This window comes from Pseudopodoces humilis, chromosome 3, assembly GCF_049639895.1.
Source record: "Pseudopodoces humilis isolate 2021_Gansu_Grassland_sample_001 chromosome 3, ASM4963989v1, whole genome shotgun sequence".
NCBI classification, from domain to species: domain Eukaryota; kingdom Metazoa; phylum Chordata; class Aves; order Passeriformes; family Paridae; genus Pseudopodoces; species Pseudopodoces humilis.
Window position 1 is genome coordinate 3,807,522 of NC_142202.1, and position 23,503 is coordinate 3,831,024.

At 45.5% G+C, this 23,503-nt stretch overlaps 1 protein-coding gene across 5 annotated transcripts in view; it reads left to right on the forward strand.

Annotated features, from left to right (window-relative positions):
- The window catches only part of BMP2 (bone morphogenetic protein 2), a 114,248-nt gene that overhangs the window by 39,245 nt on the left and 51,500 nt on the right, over positions 1–23,503 (forward strand). For 2 of the 5 annotated variants that reach the window (XR_015772275.1, XR_015772276.1), the window contains exons 1-5: positions 6,920–7,063; positions 9,632–10,059; positions 10,846–11,204; positions 13,444–13,681; positions 17,542–17,693. Coding sequence is in view for 3 of the 5 variants with exons in the window: in XM_088053566.1 (XP_087909692.1) it covers positions 10,853–11,204; positions 13,444–14,288 (1,197 nt within the window). In the remaining 2 variants the exon portion in view is untranslated. Of the gene's footprint in view, positions 1–6,919; positions 7,064–9,631; positions 10,060–10,845; positions 11,205–13,443; positions 15,156–17,541; positions 17,694–23,503 lie in introns of those variants that run through there. The other 3 variants (XM_088053567.1, XM_005525446.3, XM_088053566.1) reach the window with 3 other exon arrangements.

The following is a 23,503-nucleotide window of genomic DNA, read 5'->3' on the forward strand; positions in this document are numbered from 1 at the left end:
ACCATCCCCAAGCAGCAGTTTGCATGCAGCCATCCCGCTGAAGAAGCCAGCAGTGAAGCAGGCTTTTCCATGCCAGCTGGCCTCCATGCCCAGGAATGTTCTCAGGCACACTGGATTTACTAGTAGAGATGTAGCCTCAGAGGAATAGATACGAACAGAGCTGTAGGTCTAGCTTGCTCCCATGGAATTTGGCCCTGGGCTTTGGAAGAAGAGGGTTTTGCTTCTCTGAAAATGCAGTGGGCTCACGAGGAACATGGAGCTGTGAGAAGAGAAGGAAGCAGGGAATAAGGTAGACTTCTGTCAGGGCTCTGAGACTGGGCAGTGGTGTGACAGAGCACTTAGGTATTGCTGCACCTGCATTTCTGTAAATGCCTGTTTAAGCTGGGTATAAATTGTGTTTTCCACACAAGTGAAGAAAAAGTTGCAGTTTCAGCATCCTGGGAAGAAACTAGAGGCACTCTGCTCCCCGAATCCCTGTTTCTGGCATCCTTGCCTCCCTCCAGCACAACCTCCAAGCTGCAGGTGCCACATTCCAGTTTCCCACTCTACACCACTGACTCAGCAAGGGTGAGACAGAGATTCCCTTCAGAGGGTCACAGAGTTGGCTTGGAAGGGACCTTAAAGATCATCCATCCATCCATCCATCCATCCTCCATCCATCCATCCATCCATCCATCCATCCATCCATCCATCCATCCATCCATCCATCCCTGCTGTGGACAGGGACACCTCCCACTAAACCAGGCTGATCCAAGCCCCATCCAGCCTGACCTTGAACACATCCCCACAGTTAACTTGGTACTTTCTTTTCCCCCTTAAGATGGGATTTGTAGTTGCAGTTTCTTCCACTTTTAGGATGGGAAACACTACAATAAGAGAAAAGCTCTAAAAACTCCTCATTCAGGAGAGTTATGTATCTTTTTCTGGTTTTATTACTTTGTTTATATCAAAAGTAGTGGTATTAGAAGTGCTTTTATCAGTAGCAGGACTCATAAAGAGGTTGCCAGGAGCAGTTATTCCCTTCTTGAAGAGCATTAGAAAATATTATTTCTCTGAACACAGTGGTGATAGTCCTTCTGCTAACCTGCTGCTCTGCTTAAAAATATTAAAAGTTTAAAAGCTTAAAAAATTAAATTATGTCCATGTGGTAGCTCAGGAGCCTCCTTTCCACATGGGGTTTTGGGAAAGCCACAGGGCAAATGACATTAAGTTGGGATAGCAGTGATTTCACTTCATCTTAAGAGAAATAAATCTTTGTTTTATCATATAAGTAGATATTCCTTTGGAGAGTTCATAGAAAAGCTTTTTCATCATTTCAGACCTGGAAAGTTGAGCTTGTTTTATCAGAACGTGTCCAATATTGTAAACGAGCGAAGGGAAGAAAGGAAAAAATAATATTGACATGTTATTTCAGTGGTGTATTTTTTAATCTATCACAGTTCCTCAAAACTAATGTCTGACATTTTAGAAGTTGCTTAGGGAAAAAAAAGATATACAAAGCAGTCTACTTTTTATTAAGTTTAATTTGTAAGGAAACTATTTTCCCACCAGCTGCAGAAATGAATGTCACATTTGATTGCACAACTTGGATTTTCAACTTTCCACTGGTATAGAGAGAGCTGCCCTGATTTTCCAAGGATTTATTCTCAAACTTGTGTTTCAGGTCCTCAGGATTCTTCCTAGGCTGTGTGAGCATCTGAACCAGGACTTACAGTTTGTTTAGAATTATTTAAGGTATTAATTTGGGGCTTGTGGTGATCTTACTTCTTTCCTGATTCAAGTGCTGGCTGCCCTTTCTGGCAAAAAGAGGCAGAAGGAATTTTGGGGCAGTTCCTTTTTTGAAACCCATTGGCTGTCAGGGCTTATGCAGAGGTTTGGGATGTACAAAGGGAAGCAGAAAGCAAGGGAGACAATCAAAGGTACAAAATAAGTGAAGTTTATTCCATGCTTCCCCAGCTCATTTGTTTAGTATTTTGATTTATTTGAAATGAATTTATTCCATGGCTGACTAAAGGAATGTATGCAGTTTCTAGTGGATGTGAATGTTTACTGAGCCTCTACACATTAATACTGGAGAGGAAACAGAAATTGTGAGGAAGGGCAAATCCCCTGCAGTAACACAACACCAAGGCTGCCTAAGCCCAGGCAGAGAAAGCAGAATTGATGGCAATAATGGAATTAGTAATTGGACAATGCTGCATATCATGGACTATCACATCACACAGGACTATCAGTTTTATGGCACTGCTTTTCCTGAACAGGCTGATGGATGTGCTTACTTTAACAAGCACATAAAGTGAGGGTCACTGGAAATATCAGAAAAAAGCAGGAAGCTGAGGTGTGGTGAGGGAAGGCAGTTAAAGGTATTAAGGAATATACAGGTTGGGCCAGGCTGTCCCAAAGTGCTGAGCAGGTTGGCTGCACAATGCCCATGCTGCAGTGGGGCCTGGAAAAAAGCAAAGGGAGGAGGTGATGGCACAGCAAATGAGAGAATTCTGTGTGTCCCTATCCTATGGAGACTGATCCAGGGTGGGAACAAATCAGTATGTGAATACCCTGACTGGTACTTTTATTATCTGGACCAAGGCTGGAAAAACCCCTCTCTCTTCAGTGCAAATAGTCTCTTACCACATCAGAGCTTTTCTCTGTAGTTGAATGGGATTATCATATTCCTGCTAGGATTTATGGGTTGCAGTAAGAACTGTGGACAAGGCACCGCAGGAATTTGTCAGGAAACTATTGGGTAATAGGTTTGGTATCAGGCATTTAAAAAATGTCTCCATGAGCTGAGTACTGAACATCTCACTTGAAGTTTTGGGATTTTAACCCAAAGATGTGTCAACCATTGTTGAAAACCTGAGTGTGACCTCCACAGGTCTTTGGGCCCATTTGTACCTCGCAGTAAATTCAGCCTTTCTCTGGTGTCTGCCCCTTCTTTCCTTCTATAAAATGGAAACAGTGGATATTCCTCCCCTTGGAGAGGAATGTGGAGGCTGGATACAGGGAGATGACTTTGACTATGACTCTGTGACTTTAAGGTTACAGATGTTCTGAGGATAAACAGTACCTTGAAGCAGTTGAATGTGTGCTGCTAATAATTAGTCCCTGCAATCTGGAATTTGCTTTCTGGAACGCTGCAGAGGGAGCGCTGGAGCGGACAAGAGCCTGGGAACAGTCAAAGGATCGCGTTCTCCTAAGACCCCTCCCAGTCAGTAGGTTTTGTAGCACACAAGCAAACAGGCTCCCAAATAAGAGTTCCATGGTGATGTTTGAATGAGGACCTGTGCCCATCAGAGCCCCTCTGGAAGCTGGGAACAAGGGATGGGATTGAAAGCAACACACAAATGGCTTTGCTGCCAGCACGAAGCAGGTGCAGCAGCTGATGGCTTGTGCTGAGCACATGCCATGGAGCAGGCACAAATCCTCACTATTGCTCTCTGTACTTCTGCCTAGTCTTAAGAGGATGTTTTAAAATTGGAATGATAATGACCTGAGCAAACATGATTTTACAGCAGAAAATAAAATTGCAAGCATTCACTGTCAAAGGCAAAGAAGTGTTAGAGAACAAGAATGCCCGATGATGCAATGTTTTTCATCCTGCAACTGAGCACAGAAAACCTTTTCATATGCCCTAAATCTGCAGCTACAATAAAGCCTTCATACAGACAATCTGCTTAAACAGAACGTCATGCTTGCCTTTATTTTATTTTAATTGCAAAACATTATCCAGTTTCACTGCTAAAATATGCACTTCTTAAGGCAATATGCGTAACTTTATTTTATCCTCCATTTTGCTTGACGTCATCTCTGCAGTGATGAAATTATAAGCTCTTGAAGTGGACCATCTATGACGCAGCCATTTCCCTTTCTTGTGGGAGAACACCCTCACCTCATTGTCTTCCTAACAAGACTTATATAATTAAAAAATCCCACTTTGCTCCAAATCTTCTGACTAGAAGAGCTGGCATCCCTGTCTCTTCATTGCTTAAACATGTAAGCCTATACCACCGAAACAAGTAGGAACTTTGCCGCTGTCTTTGAGGCAAGATTAAGCCTTGGGATCCCAGATATTTGAGATTATTATTGATATTAACCTAGTATTTTATCCCAAACAATAGCAGTGACTAACTCTTAGTGTTTTTACTTGAAGGTCTTGCAGGAACTTACAAGTCAGGGTCAGCATGATCATCCCACTTCCACGGTGGGAAAACCAAGGCACTGTGGAAAGTGAAATGATATTGCTGGAAAGTGAACTGGGATCTTCTGAATCAGCCTGCTGGATTGCCCTAGTTTGTGACTGTTCCTACTGCATGGAATTAAATGTGCATCGGTGGTGGCAGTGCCTTGGAATCTGTCCAGTGATGGCTTGGTTGCTCTCCAGGCTGTACCGAGGTGTTGTGGCATTTTCACCCCTTCATGATAAAATGCACAGGTCAAATGCTGGATTTTGAAATGTGGAACTTTGTAGTATCAAAGGAAAAAAACATTAAAAAAAAGAAAAAGGTTATCATATTAGCCTTGTCTTTTCCTCTTTCCTCAGTAATTTTATTACAGATTGTAGGAATTGTCTTGCAGTTTCAAAGCTGCAAAGCAATGTGAACTGATTGCTGCAGGCTGTATTTGCAGATGTAACAGAGCTGGGAGCAATTGTTCATTAGCAGTGGAGACATACTGGAAATCGAGAAAATCCTGGGTCTGCATTGTATTTCCTGATAAATTCAAATTTCCCTGCCACCTTGATGGAAAGCAAGCTGAGATTTGATGAATGAAATTGAGACTCACTGTGAAATAGAGCAACAGCTTTGAAGAGCTGCCAGATTTCAGCAAAGGTGAATAAAAAAGAAATAGACATTTCTGAATAAGCTGCCTTTCCTCTCTTCAAAAACAAATCACCTTCTTGTAACTTTTCTTCTCAGGTGAGAATCCATCCCTCACAGAGCAGGAGACAGGCTGCGCAGCAGAGCCAGTTGATAGATGTTAAAAGACAAACCACCAAAAGGCAAATATGTCTTTGGAAAATAGTAATAAGTAATATTTTAAAGAATGGCCACACATCATATTCACACAGATGCCAACAGGAAGCACAGCTCAGGAAAAGAAAAGCTTTCAGATAATCTTTACCCATTACGAAGGCAAAACCTCAACATCACTAACACATCTTAACTCATTTTCAGCCGTCGCCCTGCTCACATTTGATGCTGTACTGTGTATATGTTTCATGCTTCAGCACAGACTTTTATCAAGAGGTTTATTCACTGAAATGTGCAAAACCCATAAAAAAAAGCTCACTACTATTAATATTTCGTGTCTCACATACTTATCATATCCAGGAGACAGTGGTCTAAAGTGGGAATTTTCAAAAATGCTCCGTGTCGGTCACACGGGGCTGCTGGGGCCAGTAGTAAAATGTTGAATATCACTGAGCACAGAGCGATGCCAGTGTTTCTGCAGGCTTGTGTCTCTAACTAGACCAGAATTTAGGCTGTTTTGTTACGGATTGCAAGCTGTGGTCACAGACCCCAGAGAGCCTTTCTCATCTAGGTCCTCCAGCTGAAGACTTCTGCCCACAGCCACCAGCAATGCTGGTTGCAATGTACCCACGTTGGAAAAAAAAGACACTGCATTGTGGCAGTGTATAAATGTGATTTAACACAGGATTTGTAAGAAAAAAAAAATCTGAGGGAAGAAAAGTTTTTCTTCTTTCCTTTCTACCCTGGAAAAAGGACTCTTGCCTCCTTGTAAAACCTGTCCTTTTTTGGATACTTTTCCATCCTTTTACTAAGAAAACCCAACAAAACCTGAAGTTAATATCTATCAGCTGTGTTTGGGTCCTAGCAAGGAACACCTGGATCTGCAACATTAGCAGCAGGTGCCACTAATTGAGTACTTACTAGATAAACAAGAAAAGAAAAGAAAAGAAAAGAAAAGAAAAGAAAAGAAAAGAAAAGAAAAGAAAAGAAAAGAAAAGAAAAGAAAAGAAAAGAAAAGAAAAGAAAAGAAAAGAAAAGAAAAGAAAAGAAAAGAAAAGAAAAGAAAAGAAAAGAAAAGAAAAGAAAAGAAAAGAAAAGAAAAGAAAAGAAAAGAAAAGAAAAGAAAAGAAAAGAAAAGAAAAGAAAAGAAAAGAAAAGAAAAGAAAAGAAAAGAAAAGAAAAGAAAAGAAAAGAAAAGAAAAGAAAAGAAAAGAAAAGAAAAGAAAAGAAAAGAAAAGAAAAGAAAAGAAAAGAAAAGAAAAGAAAAGAAAAGAAAAGAAAAGAAAAGAAAAGAAAAGAAAAGAAAAGAAAAGAAAAGAAAAGAAAAGAAAAGAAAAGAAAAGAAAAGAAAAGAAAAGAAAAGAAAAGAAAAGAAAAAGAAAAGAAAAGAAAAGAAAAGAAAAGAAAAGAAAAGAAAAGAAAAGAAAAGAAAAGAAAAGAAAAGAAAAGAAAAGAAAAGAAAAGAAAAGAATTAGTGTAGTCAATGAAGCAAAGTTCTGGGGGGAGGAGTGAAAGGAGATTAACAAATATGCACAGTCAGGGTTACTAATATGAATATTTTCAGTGTAAATGGTAGTTTCTCTCTCTGGCAGGACTTGGGCTGAAGAGAAGGATTGCTCTTGAAGTAACTGTAAAATGCAATGACCTTGTGGAAGCCCACCTCTATGAGGCTGGATATTTGACTGATGTACCACTCAAGTCATTTTCACAGAGCTTGTGAGGAATTTCAGCTGCAAGAAATGCACGGCTTGAGCTTTAGTTTCTTTATCTCAAGCATGCTGCTGCAGAGGTCTAAAAGTGGGAAGGGGGCAAGGGCTCGTGGAGCTGGGAGATTGGGTGGGCACATCCAGGCGTTTTTGCCCTCCAATTCATTGTACCTAAATACACCTGTCTCTAATTCTGTGTAATCATGAAGATGTTTCTCAGCTGGTGAGCTCAGGTGTGCTGGGGCTGCAGTGGAGCAGGTCTGAACACAAGGCAGAGTTTAGTCAGTTTTCGTGCTGAGGAGACAACCAAAGCTTCAGGGATGGCACTTTGAAAGCCTTTTCCTCCTTATTCCAGGGTACTGCCTCGATGGAGCTGCATCCGTCTTGGTGAGAAATTTTCTGTGGGGGAGGTGGGGGGTCGTGGCTGAGGTTCTGGTGTGGGTGGGTGCCAGTGCACTTAGGGAATGTGTTATAGGTGCTTTTTTTTGAGTGTTGTTTTTTGGGGCCTCTAGGAAATGGATGGGAAGGCAGAGTTGCTGCCCCAGAAATTCCAGGTCAAAATAGACTAAGACATGACAAAGTATAAGGGCAAGGTGTTTTATTATGTATTATATAAGGCCAAGAGAAGACTCTGAGAGCTTATTTAAACTTAAAATCAGAGAGGGGTAAACCTACAAGACCCTGTTGATATCAGATCAGAGTGTATGCAGGCTTTTAGAGCAACCACAAACATGTTTCTCCCTTCTAAGACTCATTATCCTAATACAGAAAGCTCCTGGAGATAAGGCTGTGCCGGGCATACGGTAGAGCCTATGCTCCAGGCACAGGGAGTAAGTGTTGAGGCAAGAAATGACTTTTTCCTGGCATGACCCACTAAGATTGAACTGGAATGGCAATTAGAAGTTGAAGTGCTCATTTAATGTCAGTGATGTGTAAACTACGTTGCCATTGTTATTTTAGTGCTTATTTACATAATTGGCATACCCTGAAGTCACACTGCACGAACTTTCAGTTCATGCTAAAGACTTGCAGGAAGTCATAAAATTAAACACTATCTGCGCTGGAATGCAACGGAAAAATAACTTTTGAGGGATTTTCCCTTGCTCGGTGTCCCCTCTCCCCGTGTGCACGGCGGCGAGTGAAAATCAGGTTAGCGAGTGTTGAGAGCTGTTGGCATGAAGGAGCTTTAGCAGCTCTTTAATTACACTGGTGCAGTTCTGGGGTGGTTTGTTTTGCTGGTGTGCTCCTCATCCTGCAGAGAGACCTTTCACGGGAGCTGCTGGAGTCATGATAGGGAAGCCAAGGGAAGGAGGTCCATAGGAGGAATTATTCCAGCCCAAATGTGCTGAATTCCTGATTCAAATCGGTGCTCTTCCTACACTAAAAAGTCGTAAGATGGAGGGAAAAGGCCGCTCCCAAAGGAGGAGCTGGTAATGGAGCTGTCTCAGTTGTTATTGCTGTAAGTCCTCCTCCGCAGTAATTCAAGGTGTCACAGGCTGGCTGTGCCTTTTGCAAATGAAGCCCCTGAGAGATATTGGGAAGAAGAGGTGGAGCCCAGAGCACTTGCTTTGCCGGGAAGGCACGAGGACCCCGGCTAATGACGGTGTGCCGATGGCTTTGGCTTTGATGAGGACCCTAAATTGCTAGGTATCGCATACCTATGCAAGGGCCCGGCCCTACCGCAGAGCCCAGGCGGACAAACAAAAGATGGGGCAAAGGACCCAGCCCTGCTCGCGAGTCACTCGTTGTATCAGGAGAGCTGCCAGCGTCTGGAAAGGGATCGAGGGACGCAGTTGTGACTGGGAGCTCAATCGCGCTGGGCACGGACCTGCCTTCTCCACCCGTACCACTGCTGTCCTACTCCGTGGGCGATGCCACGAGCTGTGGAGGCTGCAGCCGGGAGCACCGGCGTGGGCACGGGTGGGTCCCGGCCCGCGGGGAGCGCGGCTCAGCCCCGGGGCAGGTGCGGGGCCGCGGGCGGGCGGTTCGAGCCGAGGTTGCCGTTCCGGGCCGGCCGATCCGCCGCCGTTCCACCACTGGAGGGCAGCCACATCTTAAAAAAAACCACCCAGCCCAACCCCTCTGCCGCCCGCACGGGGCTGAGCCCGCATCGGATGCGCCGCGGCAGCGCTGCGGGAGGAAACTTCTCCCGAGCCCGGGCGCTTCTCTTTCGGAGAGGAGAGCGAGGAAACCCCCAGATTTCCAGCCCTCGCCCCTGGCTCGGACAGCGGGCTCCACGCTCTGGTGGGGGGAGAAAAAGAAATAAGTACATATATGTATTTTAAGTAGTTCTAAAGCACCGGGATTCTCCCGGTACCTTACGTGACCTTCGCACCTTACCACCCCGGCAGTCCGGGGCACGGCGCTAATCCGATTTGCGGCGGCGGAACGTTTGGGCTGTACAATGGGTCATTGTTCGACCCGGCCCGGTCCCGTTCCCCGGAGCGGGACGCGGGACCGGGCGGGCCGGGGTTCTTCCCGCATCGGATCGGCCGCCGGTACCGCAGTTTAACGGGACGGCCGCCCGCCCCATCCCTCGCCCCGGCGGCACCGCGACCCGGGCGCGGGCGGCAGCCGCGGTGAGGGAGGGAGCGGGCGAGGGAGGAGGGAGGGAAGGAGCGAGGGAGGGAGGCGGCGTCTCCTTTAAAAGCCGTGCGGGGCCGCAGCCCGCTCCCACAGGGCGGCTGTGATTGGCGCGGGCCCCCGAGCCTCCGGGGTCGTGACATCGCCGCGCAACAAAAAGCCCCGGCGGCGGCGGCGGGCGGCCACCCCCGGCCATGGTGCGGTGCGGGGCCGGCGGGGGGCCCGGAGCGGTGCCCTAGCGCGGCCGCTCCACGCGGGACGGCGGCGGGCGGCTCCCCACCCTTTTTTTTTTTTTTTTTTCCTTTTTTTTTTTTTTTTTTTCCCTCCGTCTTTTATTTACCCTCCTCCCTCCTTTTTCCTTTCTTTTTTAAGGGAGCGGAGACAAGTCAAGCTTCATCTTGATGTTGCTGCTGGAGTCTCGATAAATGTCCATCTGTCTGATGAGCGTGATGCAAAGGACATTTTTGAAAAGGAGCCTTTTAACTCCGTAGACACGTAGGGACCCATTCACGGGCAGGCACACACACGCGAGGAGGAGGAAGAAAAAGAAGAAGCAACTTCACGATCGCTGCTTTTAAAAGGGAGAAGCTTTTTCCCTGGCTGGGACTTGCCTTCTGCCTCCTCAACCAGCTGCTAAAAGTATGTTTCCGAGGCGGACTGCACTTCAGGGAACTTCTATTTTCTGCCCGGCAGCTGTAGAGGAGCAGCAGCGAAGTTTGGAGTAACACCAAGTGATGCGGGAAAAACACCCCGAGAGCAGAACACCCTCCTGCAGACACAACCCCTGCTGCTGCACACAGGTATAGCTCCGGCGGTCGCAGGTCCGCTGAAAGCCTTCTCCGCAGGATGACTCCGTGGGCCACGGCGGAGGTGCTAGCGCTCTGGAAGAGAGAGGGGGGACGGGACACTAATCATAACTATTATTACTATTATAATAATCCAGCCCAAAGTTTCACGGGGGAGAATGTCATCCTGTGGGTTTGGCTAAGGACGTAGCAGGATATGTATTTTCCCCCTTTCCCTTCTTCCACTTCGCCGAGGGAAAACAGCTCTCCTTTTCCCTCCGCTGAGGGAAGCTGCTGCCCCGCCGCGGGGGAAGCGGAGCCGGCCCCTGGCCCCCGCGGCTCGGCTCAGCGGGGCGTGTGGGGGGAAGCCCGGGGGTCGGGGCGGGAGAGCAGCGGGGAGCGGGCTCTGCAGGGCAGCCGCCCCTTCCCTTCCCGGTGAGCGGTGCCGGCCGCGGCGGCGGGAGGCCCGGCCCGGCGCACACCTGCGCCCCGGCCCCGGCGGTGCCCCCGGCCGCGTCCCCTCCTCCCCTTCACCTCCGCGCTCCTTTGTTGCGGAGCGCCCCGCTCCGCTCCCCCGTCCCGCCTCGCTCCCTTTGATCTCCTGCCACGGGGATTTCGGTGCCGCCGCGCACCTGAAGCGGCCCCTCGGGGGGCTCCGCCGGCCGGTCCGCGGCGGGGGCTCCGCCGGCCATGGCCCGGCCCCGGGGTGGGTCCCACCTGCGGACCGTCCCCGCCCGTCCCCCCCCTTCCCCGGCGCGGTGTCCGCGCTGACTGGCTCCCATCGCCTCCTCCTCCGCGCAGGTTGATCATGGTTGCCGTGACCCGCTCGCTCCTGGCGCTGCTGCTCTGCCAGGCGCTGCTGGGCGGCGCGGCCGGGCTCATGCCGGAGGTGGGTCGGCGGCGCTTCAGCGAGCCGGGCCGCGCCGCCTCGGCCGCGCAGCGCCCCGAGGACCTGCTCAGCGAGTTCGAGCTGCGCCTGCTCCACATGTTCGGGCTGAAGCGGCGGCCCAGCCCCGGCAAGGACGTCGTCATCCCGCCCTACATGCTGGACCTCTACCGCCTGCACGCGGGGCAGCAGCTGGGGCAGCCGGCGGCGCTGGGCTTCCCGCTGGAGCGGGCGGCGAGCCGCGCCAACACCGTCCGCAGCTTCCACCACGAAGGTACGGGCGGGCCGGGGCTCCGCGGGCTGCGGGAGCGAAGGGGAGGGCAGGGCCGGAGGAGGAGCGGGGGGCGGATTCCTCCCGCCGGTACCGCGGGGTTCTCGCAGTGCGTCTCCCGGCCGGCTGCGCTGCCCGACGGGCTCTGCTGCGGAGCTCTTGCTCTGCCAGCTCCCTTCTCCCCGCTGTCCGTCCGCCGGGGCGCTCCCGGTTTATTGACTTTTCCCCCTAAACCAGCGCGATTCCGCGTTTAGCTTTCCCACAGATAGCTGCTCTCCTGCGAGGCTAGAAAGCAGGGAAGGCTCCCTAATGCGCAGCTGAGCCGGGCCGCTGCGGAGATCTCTAATCCTTGTCTAATCCCCGTGAGAGATCAATGAAACAATCAATCTCCGCATCCTCCGCGGGGGCCGCCGTGGAGGAGCGCTGCAGCCAGACCCACCCCGGCTCGCAGCGCCCAAAGCCCCTCTCGGCTCTCACCTGCGAGGCCTCCCCTCCTGCAGCCCGTGAGGCTCTCCGGGCCAGACCCTCGCTCGCAGCCGGGGGCGTTTCCCGGCTCCCGTAGCCAAAGCAGCGGCTGCGGAGTTAAGCGGGCCCTTGCAGCCCGTGGGGCGCGTGTCTCTCACGTGCTTTTTTCGGGAAGCGTTTCCCCAGGTTCTAACTGCTCCTGGCTGAGGCTCTCCGGTGTTGCCAAGCAGCGGCCCCGCTGCAAAAGTAATGGGAACTCAGTTTCCCCCCTGCTTTTAGAGTGCAACAGTGTCAAGAAAAGATATTAATTAGGTTTTAAGTTTCTAAAAAGAGGAGGCCTCCGAGAAGCGGATGCGCTGTTTAGTGGAAAGCTTTTCGTGAGGAAGATGGATGGTGAAATCCAGCCTCTCCTCATCCACGTTTCTCTACATGGGAAGTAAAAACCTGGCAGTTGTTAATGGGGGAAAGCCAGCACGTGGGTCATTCATGTTAAACACAAGGATTGCGGGCAAGGGGATGAGGGAGAGAGGAGTTGAAAGGGCAAAGCTGATGAGGTTTAGGCAAATGTAAAAAATCTGCTGTTTGAAGTAGTCATATGATTACAGCAAAAGCTAATTTTGTTAGAAAAATCAGTATTTTAATTTTTTCAAAATTTAGAAGAAAATCACTGTGACTAATTTTTTTTACTGAGTTCTCTCTGCACTGGAAGTTTGTCTTGTGGCCATACAAAATATTTGCATATTAGCAAATACTGGTCTGGTCTGGTCCTGAAATACCAAAAGGCTGAGCCTTACCTTATGCAAAAAGTTGTACTGGATTCAAAGGGGAATGGTTACAAGACTAAGAGTTGCTAACAGCAGTTATGGCCCCCCCTTAGGAAGTGATTTTTTTTTCTCTTCAGTATGTTTAGCACCAAAATTAGAAACTATGAGAGAGTTTTATTTTGGCAAATACTTTTAACTTAATGTCTGTAGCAACAATGTATTTAGCAACCCTACCTATATTGTACCCCTCCAAAGGTGGGAATGGCTTGGAGTTTAGTGACTCCTTAGATGTTTGGGTTTGATGGTTTTATAAACTTCTTGTTTGGAGGTGACTTTGTTTCATTACCTCTTTTCCATCCACACTTATTTCAGCAGTTGAATTTTCCTGCTGTTCCTTATGGCCCTTTTGGATGAACACTGGGGCGTGCTTCGTAAAGTACCGTTATGGGCGCTGAGTTCACCTAGTTCTAATTAAACACAACAATCCATATGTTAAGATTTGTAGGTCACCTAAATTGCAGAGTAATGGTTTTCAGAATGGAATTTAAGGGATTGGTGCTAGAGATGTATTCTCAAAAAAAAAATAAAAAAATAAACAGAAATGCAACGGTCCCCCAAAGTCCTCTACCAGTTTTAATGATTACTCAGTAGCTGTAGTGCTTGAGTTTTTCAGTCATGTTCTTGAAGTCCAAATTAATGCTGTATATTTCTTGCTTCTAATGATAACTACCTGGAAGGCAAAGGCCACCAGGATCCAATCCAAATGTGTAACAATGAATGAAGCATTTTGAACTTCACGCTATACGTGCCTGCATAAACAAACTAACAAGGGAGACAGTATTTTCTGCCAGAAAGTCTTTCAGGTCTCGTGTGTCACATGTGGTGGCTGTCATTTGAAAGCTGTCATCAGCAGACAGTCTTAAGTGGTTTGATTTTTTTGTCTCAGTTTCTGATTTTTTCCCTTTTTTTCTCTCTTTTTTTTTTTTTTTACTTTCCCTGTTTAATCAAATTAGAAGTTTTGGAAGAACTGCCAGAAACGAGTGGGAAAACAGCACGGCGTTTCTTCTTTAATTTAACTTCCATCCCTAACGAGGAGTCTATCACCTCAGCTGAACTCCAGATTTTTCGGAAACAGGTGCACGGAGCCTTTGAGAACAACAGCAGCTACCATCACCGTATTAATATTTATGAAATTATAAAGCCAGCCACAGCCACCTCTAAGGACCCTGTCACAAGACTTTTGGACACCAGGTTGGTGCATCATAATGCAAGTAAATGGGAAAGTTTTGATGTAACACCAGCTGTTTTGAGGTGGATTGCACATGGACAACCTAATCATGGGTTTGTGGTAGAGGTGGTTCACTTGGACAAAGAGAACAGTGCCTCCAAGAGGCACGTTAGGATTAGCAGGTCTTTACATCAGGATGAAGATAGCTGGTCTCAGCTCAGGCCATTGTTAGTGACGTTTGGGCATGATGGCAAGGGACACCCGCTCCATAAAAGAGAAAAGCGTCAAGCGAAACACAAACAGCGTAAACGCCACAAATACAGTTGCAAAAGGCATCCGTTATATGTGGACTTCAATGATGTGGGGTGGAATGACTGGATTGTTGCCCCGCCAGGGTATAGTGCCTTTTACTGCCATGGGGAATGTCCTTTTCCACTGGCAGATCATCTAAACTCAACAAACCATGCCATTGTTCAGACTTTGGTCAATTCAGTGAATTCCAAAATCCCCAAGGCTTGCTGTGTGCCGACAGAACTGAGTGCTATTTCCATGCTCTACCTTGATGAAAATGAAAAAGTTGTATTAAAGAACTATCAAGATATGGTTGTGGAGGGTTGTGGGTGCCGCTAACACAGCAAATATATTAGACAAATGCAAAAAAAAAAAAAAAAATAGCTGACACTTTATTTCCCAATGAAGACTTTATTTATGTAATGAAATGGAAAGAAAAAAAAAACACAACTATTTTGAAAATATATTTATGTCTACAAAAAAGTTGGGAAAACAAATATTTTAATCAGAGAAATATTCCTTTAAAGATTTTAAATGTATTTTAGTTGTACATTTTATATGGGTTTAACCCCAGCACATGAAGTATAATGGTCAGATTCTTATTTTGTATTTATTTACTATTATAACCACTTTTTAGAAGAATAGCTAATTTGTATTTATATGTAATCAAAAAAGAAAAAAATATAGGGTTTGTACATAATTTTCCAAAATTGTAGCTGTTTCAATTGTGTGTATTTAAGTTGAAAAGAATACATGGAAGGTTACTATGGCAAAGTGCATAGCACATTTGCTTTCTGCTGTGCTACTGTTAAGGTCACAAGTTCAAGTCCAGAAAAAAGTGGATAATCCACTCTGCTGACTTTCAAGATTATATTGTACAATTCTCAGGAATGCTGCAGGGTGGGCTGTCCAATCCATGAGAACTGGCATCCTCTTTAGGTGGAACATTTGGATAAGAACCAGACGTTGCTGATCTAGTATAAATACTGCTATTCCCAACTAATTTGCAGCGTGAATATAAGGGCCAATAGAAATCCGATGGGAGGTGGGGGTGGGGGAAGACTGAATCCTTTCTAGACCTACAGAAAAGTGAATGTTTGATGTTTCCTTTAAAAGTCCTTCCTTTAAAAGTCCTGGCCAAATATAAAATAATAAAAACTAAAATGTCATCCTTTTTTTTGTGATTATCTATGCTAAAGAGGAACACTTGCCTAATTTGTACCGGCCCTTGTCTTTAACAGTTGGAAAAGCCTTGCATACTTCCTCACCTCAGATGAGAGCTCACTTCTGTGGAGTGTTACAGTGAAATTAATCTGCAATTTTTGCCCTACATTCAGCAAGCTGTTGTCATATGCAGCCTCCTCTCTAACCTCAGTTGATGGTTTTGCTGTTTGGCAGATTCATTTTCCAGGGTTTTGTGTTGGAAACTTTTTTTTTCCCCCCCCAAATGTTTAAGTCTATTTCAGATAATAAATCATAGAATTCTGATATTTCTTTCTGAGAAGTCCAGTCTGTAAGAAAAAACGGTTCACTTGTGCAGTCATCACAAGAACAACTTGTGCTTCCATCATCTTACTATTTTTTAAATCCTTCATGTAAGGGGCCAAGTGTGATTTGCAGTAGGCAAACAGAGCATTAAAGCTGATGCTGGTCGTGCCTGTTGCGTGTTCCACACCTGGTGTGGCAGGCAGAGCCTGGGGGTGTTGTTGTGAAAGTTGTGCTGAAATAGGAGAGCAGGAAAGGAGCTTAAATGGGCTCTTGGTCATCCCCTCGAGCTCTGTTGTGGGTCCAGTTCTGGATCTGGTGAGCTGAGGCTACGCTTCCTGAAGCCATGTGTGCAATGGGCCCTGTAGGGACCTCTCTAAGGCAGCTGTGGGAATCTCTGATTTGGGCCTCCTGATGTTTTGTTAATGAACCCCTCTTTTTTCTCCTGGCCCTCTCCAAACTTCTCCTTTTCATACCAGAATCATATGGGTTGCAGCAATGGTACTAACTAGATGGGCTGATCAGAAAGGCTAACTTGGTGATGTCTTACAGGTCCTCTTGTAGAACAATCCTTTACTGCTTTTCATCACAAAAAGCAGAGGGCACAGAGGATAGGAGAGAAAAACTAATTACCTGTCAGCTGCTTCCTTTTTTTTATTGTGAGCTTAAGAATCTCTTGTGCAGTAAGGTTCTGTGGTGAGATAAAACTGATGTATTTCTTTGGATCAGCAGGTTTTTTTAACAGCTGTCAGACAACAATCCCCCACACTGCAGCTGGGCTCTGCTTAATTTTGAGATTAGCTGATGTTGGTCATGCTGACACTACATAGCAGCCTCTGGGTTGGCTGAGGGGACAAACTCCAGGTGTTTTTTCAAAATACTGGTGTTGTTTCAGTGGCTGATGTTTTTAGGGATGAAACATCACATGTGCAGGAGTTTGGTTTGCTGTTTGCTTCTTGCCAGCTTTCCTGGTGCTGGATGAGTTTGTGGCTGTTGCTTTGGCAAGGTTGTCAGTGCTGCAGTGGAGGTTCAGCAAGGGTTCGGTGTTTGTGATGTGTGATTGTGCAGTCAGGTCAGAGCTGTGTTACTGCACTGTAAAACCCCAGCTTGATAAAGCTGATAAGTGCTGAAAATTTAATGATGAGCATGAAAAGCATGAGCCCAACCCTGTGAAACTGGTAAAGAACCCACAGCACTTCTAACCAGACCCTCAGCTCTGGTGTTGCAAAGCTGAAGTCTCACAGCTCCTTCATGTGTAACGAGACAGGGAGCCTCTTTACAGAGTGGTGACTGCTTCACTTCTCCTGTAAGGCACGAGAACACATTGATGCTAATTTTGTTGCCAAAAAGTTGGCTACAACACTTGTCTATGCATGAGCAGGAGCTGGCTCATGGCGTGGTGCCGCGTTCCTTGCACAGGCAAACCTCCTGGTGCTTGACAAGGAATTGCATCCTTAGTAAAATATACTGGGAGGCAAATGTATCATTGCTAACTTACTAAGACCCACTCCTGTAAGCATTTCTGTAACTGCTTAGTGTTAGCCACAGAATCATCAGTTCCATACTGATTTTGAAGAGGAAATATGCAGGTGTCAAGCTCAGCACATCAATAAATTTCTGCAGAGCTGGTTTTGTAATATACCTTTAAATCCTTAACCTTAACCTCACTCTCTAGGCTGGAGACTTGAGAATGCTGCATTCAAGACTTTATTTAGGACTTAAAGTAAAAGAAACAGAACAAACTTTCACAGATGAGTAGTAGGAAATTCTCCTAGAGATCAGTTGGGTTCCTGGATTTTTCTAGATAGGGTTGATGATCAGACAGCCCTTCTGAAAGGTCTGGGCTTTCTGGCATCTTTTGAAAGTCTGGTAATGATGGCTAAATAATGCTAAATACTAAAGGTATGCTGTTACCACAGCACACTAGTACTTACTTTAGTTCTTTAGTACTTATTAGTATTATAGTGCTCTACAAGGAGAAAAGAGTTTTTTCCTCTTAAGAGGAGAAAAGCAAAATATTTCGAAAGCAAAATTTTGCTTCTAGGCACTTTTATAATCTATATAGGCAGAGATTGTGATAGATAATGTCACCCTTTGTGCATTTCAGATAAGCATCTCTCTAAACACAAATGTGATCAGCATGTCTCCTTGTCCTTTTGAGACTCAGTAGCAGCTTTGTCGAGAGGCTTGATAATTTTTGCGCAAAATTCAGTTGGACTTCTGAGGTCAGCAGCATGTAGAGGAGGATCTTCAGTTGAGGTAAGCTCTCCCGAGAGCATTGGCCATTCCCAGCGAGCAGGGGCTGCTCTGCTGGGCTCCCCAGAGCCAGGAGTGGAGCCTTTCCCTGCCCATCCAGGGTTTGGGTGGCCACATCCCTGCTCCCCCTGCCAGGCAGGTGAGGCTTACATCCCCATGCATGAGGCTCAGAGAGGAACATGATTTATTGTACTCTCAGCTGTGGAGGAGGAGCTCATCCACACTGGGTTTGTATCAGACCCACTTGGCTACGCTATTGGAAGAGGATAATTATTGAGCTATTGTATTGTATGGTTATTCCTAAGTTGTTGATTTTTGGGGTGGTTTTTTATTGATTTCAGGAGGCAGCTAATTGCCATATGGCAGCTTGATGTTAATGTTTTATGAAGATCAGGAAACAAAAGTTTATGAAACAAAAGCTTTTGTATAGTAACTGCAGAGTTTCAAGAACTGTTTTATACTTCCTGACAGTGCAGGTCTGGCTTAATGGTTTGTTTTTACTGCTTAAGAGTGTAAACCTTTCTTTAGCCGATGTGTGGAAATTATATCCTCATCCCGCATTACGCATTTCTCATTGCTCATTACTCATTCCTGCTTTCATTGCTGCCATCTGTAATCAGAGCTTTACTGTTTCAACTGCATGCAAAATGCTATCCTTTGCACAGTAAGATACTTTTCCTTAGCATTCATCCACCCTTTCAAAAAAAACAAAAAGGTGGGGGAAAAGGGGGGGGGAAAAAAGGGGGAGGAAAAACCTACTCTGTCTATATTGTTTTTCTCTGTTTTGGGTGGAGTCTGTGTTAGATTTTGGTTGCTAGATGGTTTCTGTAGTAACAAGCAGAGTAAAATCCAAGCCTGAAAAGGCACTTTTAAAGGTGCCATATCTTGCCTGAAGTATTATTTATCTAATTATGGTTATGGAATGTTTAGTTTCTCCTTTATATGAAGGCAACCTCTTTTGGGAGTGCAGACTGCTGCTATGAGAACTCGATACGTTGTGATCTTAAAACAGGAGAACCACAAATCTTGTTCCCAGTTGACTTAAGCTGCTGAAAATAATAACAAAAAAGCCAAAGGCATTAAATGCATTTTTAAAGATTGCTACAGGCACAGACCACTTTGGTTTTTAGTTACATAGGAGAGGAATAAGAAGCTAAGTTCAGAAGGACACTTGGATTGTACATGTTAGTACAGTAAGGAGGGTGTTGGATACAAGCAAGAATGGTTTGTTTTGTTAGACTACTGTGTACAAGGAAGAAATCCCAGCTCATTCAGAATATGACTTTGCAGTACTCCAATTTTTTTTTGTTTATTTCTTCTAAGAGGCTTTGCAGGTGTGTGAGAAAGTAGGCACACATATGGTTACTGCTTTTGCCTTGCTTAGGCACAAAAAGAATTCTAAAACTATTTCAAGATTGCTACTTTTCTGTCTCTCCAGTACTAATCTTTCATTACTTGTATTCCTGACAGCCTTGTCTGCAAGAAACAGTAATGGTTTCCTGAGGTGGAGTTTCCTTTTTTTGGAATCTCATCACCTGTCAGTTCCCTCCAGGATTTAGCAACCTTCTGTCCATGAGCCCTGTGAAATGGGAAGTTAGAAAAGCAGCTACACTGGGTTTGTCCCGGTTCTGTGTCCTTTGCAGAGACAACTTTGTCCCAGCCTTCAGCAGGAATATTAATTTGGGATGGATTTGAAGGCATGCACCCACTGGGCACAGCAGGGGCACCCCAGAACAGCAGGGGCACCCCAGAACTGCAGGGACTGTGGGTGGAACTTGCCTGAAATCGAAGGGCCGGAGCTCATTTCCATCTGTATTTCCATAGTGCTGGGAAGGCACTGGGCTGGAGTTCCTGCCTAGGCTTGCGATGCCCTCTGTAGAGGAGCAGAGGCTGAGAGCTCTTGCACCTCTGCAGGGGCAGGGAATTTGCAGTGGGCAGCCTGGTTCTTGGCTCAGGAGAGCTGGGTCTGCTCTTCACTGTTGGTTCTTGCGGGGCCTTCTGCAAAATATGCTTGGCTGCCTCCACTGAAGTTAGACCAGAGCCACTGAGTGAGGTCTGCAGTGGAAGGGACTGATCAGTGTGGGTTTAGTTTGAAAAAAGGCAGGGATTTTCATCAGGGAAATAGGGAAGGATCCTGCAGGCTTTTGAAGCTGAAAGTGTTAAAAGCTTTGAAGGGGACTTCAGGTAGAGCAGAGCAGCAAATTGATAACATTATGAAAGTTCAGGTTCCCACAACAGCCTAACTGAGGAAGATTTACAATTTAATGAGGCTGATAATCCCATTAGAGATTAAATTAAGAAGGTTTTTCTGGGAGATCAACAAGAAAATGATGAGTATTGTACAGTAGCTTGGCTCATAATGCCAAGGCTGACATGTACTTCTTGCACTGCAGGACACTGTTTCATTCAGTGTGTCTCATTAAAACAAAGCCTTCAACTCCAGCAGTGTTTCACTACAAACAGAAGCAAATTATTATTATTATTTTTTATTACTATTACTACTACTGTTATTACTATCATCATCATTCTGGAAACAATATGCAGATTAAAAGATGGAAATATCAACCAGATCTGCAAATCAGCACACCTCTACTGAGCTGGTTCTCAGACAATCCAGTTGTTTTTATTAGAGCAAATCCTCAGGAGGCAGGGTGACCACATGTGAAAAGTAATGTATTTAAGGTAACGATTGACATAACTCCTGTAGCTTGGAACTTGCACAAACCGCTTTTTATGGCATCCTGCACACCCTAGTGATGGGAAAGTATTGTATGGAATAATGGCTCTGTAACCACAGACTTCAAAAGTATAGAATGTCTGCAGCGTGATGGAAATAGCTGTTTCCACATCAATAATGTGCTCACAGGCATATTGAAGCTTAATTGCGAGGCCAGTGGTGATGGGAGGAGGAAGGGTGAGGGGCTATCTGCCTGTGGTTGCCCCTGCTTTACAGCCAGCAACAATGATTCAATTCATGATAAACTTGAATTTTGCATTTTTTTCCTCAGGATTTATTGATAGTTTCATGTGGGACTTCATAGACCAAGGGAGTTACTGACTCCTTAGGAGTTAGGAAGAGAGATAGGGTTTGTATTATTCCTTATAAGCATCACTCTGGCTTGTTGTGTTAAATTGTTCTATTTTAAGGGTGGTTCTAACACAACTTTATCTCCTGCTCATATTTTCTCTTTTCCTTTGAATGAAAAACCTTTTACTTAAAAGCAATCTCTCTCTTTGAGTCCAGCTTTTTTGGTCCATTTTCATGAAGAATCCTGATTTTCTGGTTGACATCATAATGGTAGGATGAAGGCTGTTTTGATGTCACAGTCTGTTGCTATTGAAACAAGTCCTAATGCACATGGAATATTTTCTCCTAGCCCTGGCACTGTAGATGAAAGGTGGGCCTAATAGCTTTAAATGAAAAAAATGAGTGGTTTTGTTCTGCAAAACACTGGTATTATTGTTACTCTTTTATTCCTGTTATTCAAATGACAAATATGTTGTCATTTTACTGCTTTCAGTGTCCCGACTTACAGCAGGATTACTTTAAATCTTCCCTTGCTGGAATCTCGTGAGGATACCATGGAGTCTGAGATCCTTAAAATTTCCCCACATTCTCTGGGGAATGGCACCTTGAGACTCAAAGATCAGAAGGAATGGAATTGAAATTCTCCTTTGCTTAACCACTAGTACTTTTAAAGTCCATCAACATTTTTAGTTGTTTAGGATTAGCAGTAACCCATGTTCTCTAGATGTTATTACTGAGGGGAGGATCAAAGACAAATTGATTCATATTTCCTGGTCTGCTGATTTTTTTTTTTTTCCCCTTTTGTGTTATTTTTTGTTTTAGAAATAGTTAATGGTTAACTGCTTCTTGACATGTTAGGCAAAGAAGTCTCCCAGGTTTGTAGATGAAAAGATTTTCATCTTTGAAAATATAACCCAAATGTACCCTAGAGGGCAGAGTCATTTAGAGAGAGCTGCTGCACACCTGCCGGGTTACTGGTGCGTGCCCACTGCCAGTTCCTTGGAGAGAGGGACCAAACCCTGGGAAAAAGGTGTTGGGAGTGTGGGTGGAGCCTTCTGGTTTTTGTGAGCAGCAAAAGGTGGAGAAAACGTCCTGTGACTCTCCTGTGTGAAGGTTCTGAGAAAAAGAAACCCAACCAACAAAAATATATTTTTTTAAAAAAATTAGTATTTTGCAAAGAGCTCCTTATAACCCAGCAGGCCATGCTGCTGGCAGGTGGCTGTTGCAGCTTGGGCCTGCTGAAGGGTCTGAGCCTTTTTTTGAGGGCTGCAGTTAATTTTCAAATAGAAGCAGCTTAATTTTTCCTAGCAAAGAAAACAATCACAGCTCTTTTCAAGAGCTTTCTCTTCTTGAGACCTGAGCCACTCGGGGGGTTACTGCCTGCTTTTCCATCCAAGTGCTGAGCAGAGTTTGTTGTCAGGCCTTTCTCCATGGTCTGGGTGTCTGGGAAGAGTCTGGGAAGGTCTTTGCAGCTCCTCTCAGTGGGAGTAGTTCCTTCAGGGTTTCATTCCTCTCTTCTTTACCTCATGCATCTTGGGGGGAGGGAAGGGGAAAAAGAGAAGGTCAAGTACTGGGACACTTTGAAGAGTGTGCCTTTACCAAGCTTTGGTTTTTCTCTCTTCCTGGAACTCTCATTACATGATCCTGGTTTTCTGAGCCAATTGTTAGCCCAAGGCCAAATCCTTAACCTTGGGCTAGATAACAAAAGCACAGCTGAGGTGATCTTGACTCCTTTAAAAAGGCTGTCTGCTCTTTGATGCACTCAGAATGAGACGCATAATTCATTTTAGTTCCAAAGGTTGTTCTTAGCATGGGAAATTAGCAACCTCCGTGATAAAAAGTCAGCATGTTAGGGTTGTGTGTGTGTGTGTGTGTGTGTGTGTGTACGTGTTTTATGTTGATCTCTGTCTTCCACTGCATTCCACATCCTGGAGGGTGTTGGTGTGTCTGGGGAGAAGTCGAGACCAAATCCTATCTGGGAAGTTTTGCTTCGTGTCTGCATCTGTTCATCCCAAGGCCTGAGGACTTTGTGCCAACGATAGGAATCAGCATTTGGAAAATGTAGCTTTCTGACTTGCAGCTCTGAATGTAATTGGAGTGTATGCTCTGGAGAAATTGGGATCAAGGTTTTTAATGGATGTCAAAGCTGGTTTGTGAAGTACAGTCCTCACCAAGGACCCCAGATGCGTGAATGCGGTGTCATTCAGTGCAATGCCTTGCAGTCCTGCACAGAAACTCTTCTTTAAGGTGTGGAGCTCTCTCCAGCAGGTCCTTTAGGAGTTTTTCCTTTGGGACAAGACTCCTCCATCATTATCCTGTTTTGCTGAAGTCTTTGTGGTGCTCTGAATAAATTTGGGGGGTTTATTTTGTGCTGTAGTCTAACAAGCCTGATGGCAAGAAACAGCATCACTGGTGCTGTAGTGTCAAGTGGGCCAGGTCACGAGAAGCAGTGGAATTTAGAGGCAGGCTGACAGCAATGGGGAAGGGCTTTTGTGGGTGAAACTTAACAGGAAATGCTGCGAGTCAAATACAGCATCAGGAAAAAGAGGATTGTTACAGTGGGGCCTTCAGACCAAGGACAGGAGAAAGAACAAACTACTCAGCTGTGGAGCTGGAGTTGGAAAAGTCCCTTGTTGTCCCTGTGTGCTAATTCTCAAATAGCTCTTCCTGAGTGGTCCCTAGCTGCCTCCTAAGTGTTTTGTAATGACATGTACCTTAAAGAATTTGGAGATGCCTAAATGCACTGCTGTTTATCCTGTAGCGTAGAGATAGATAGCTCCATTAT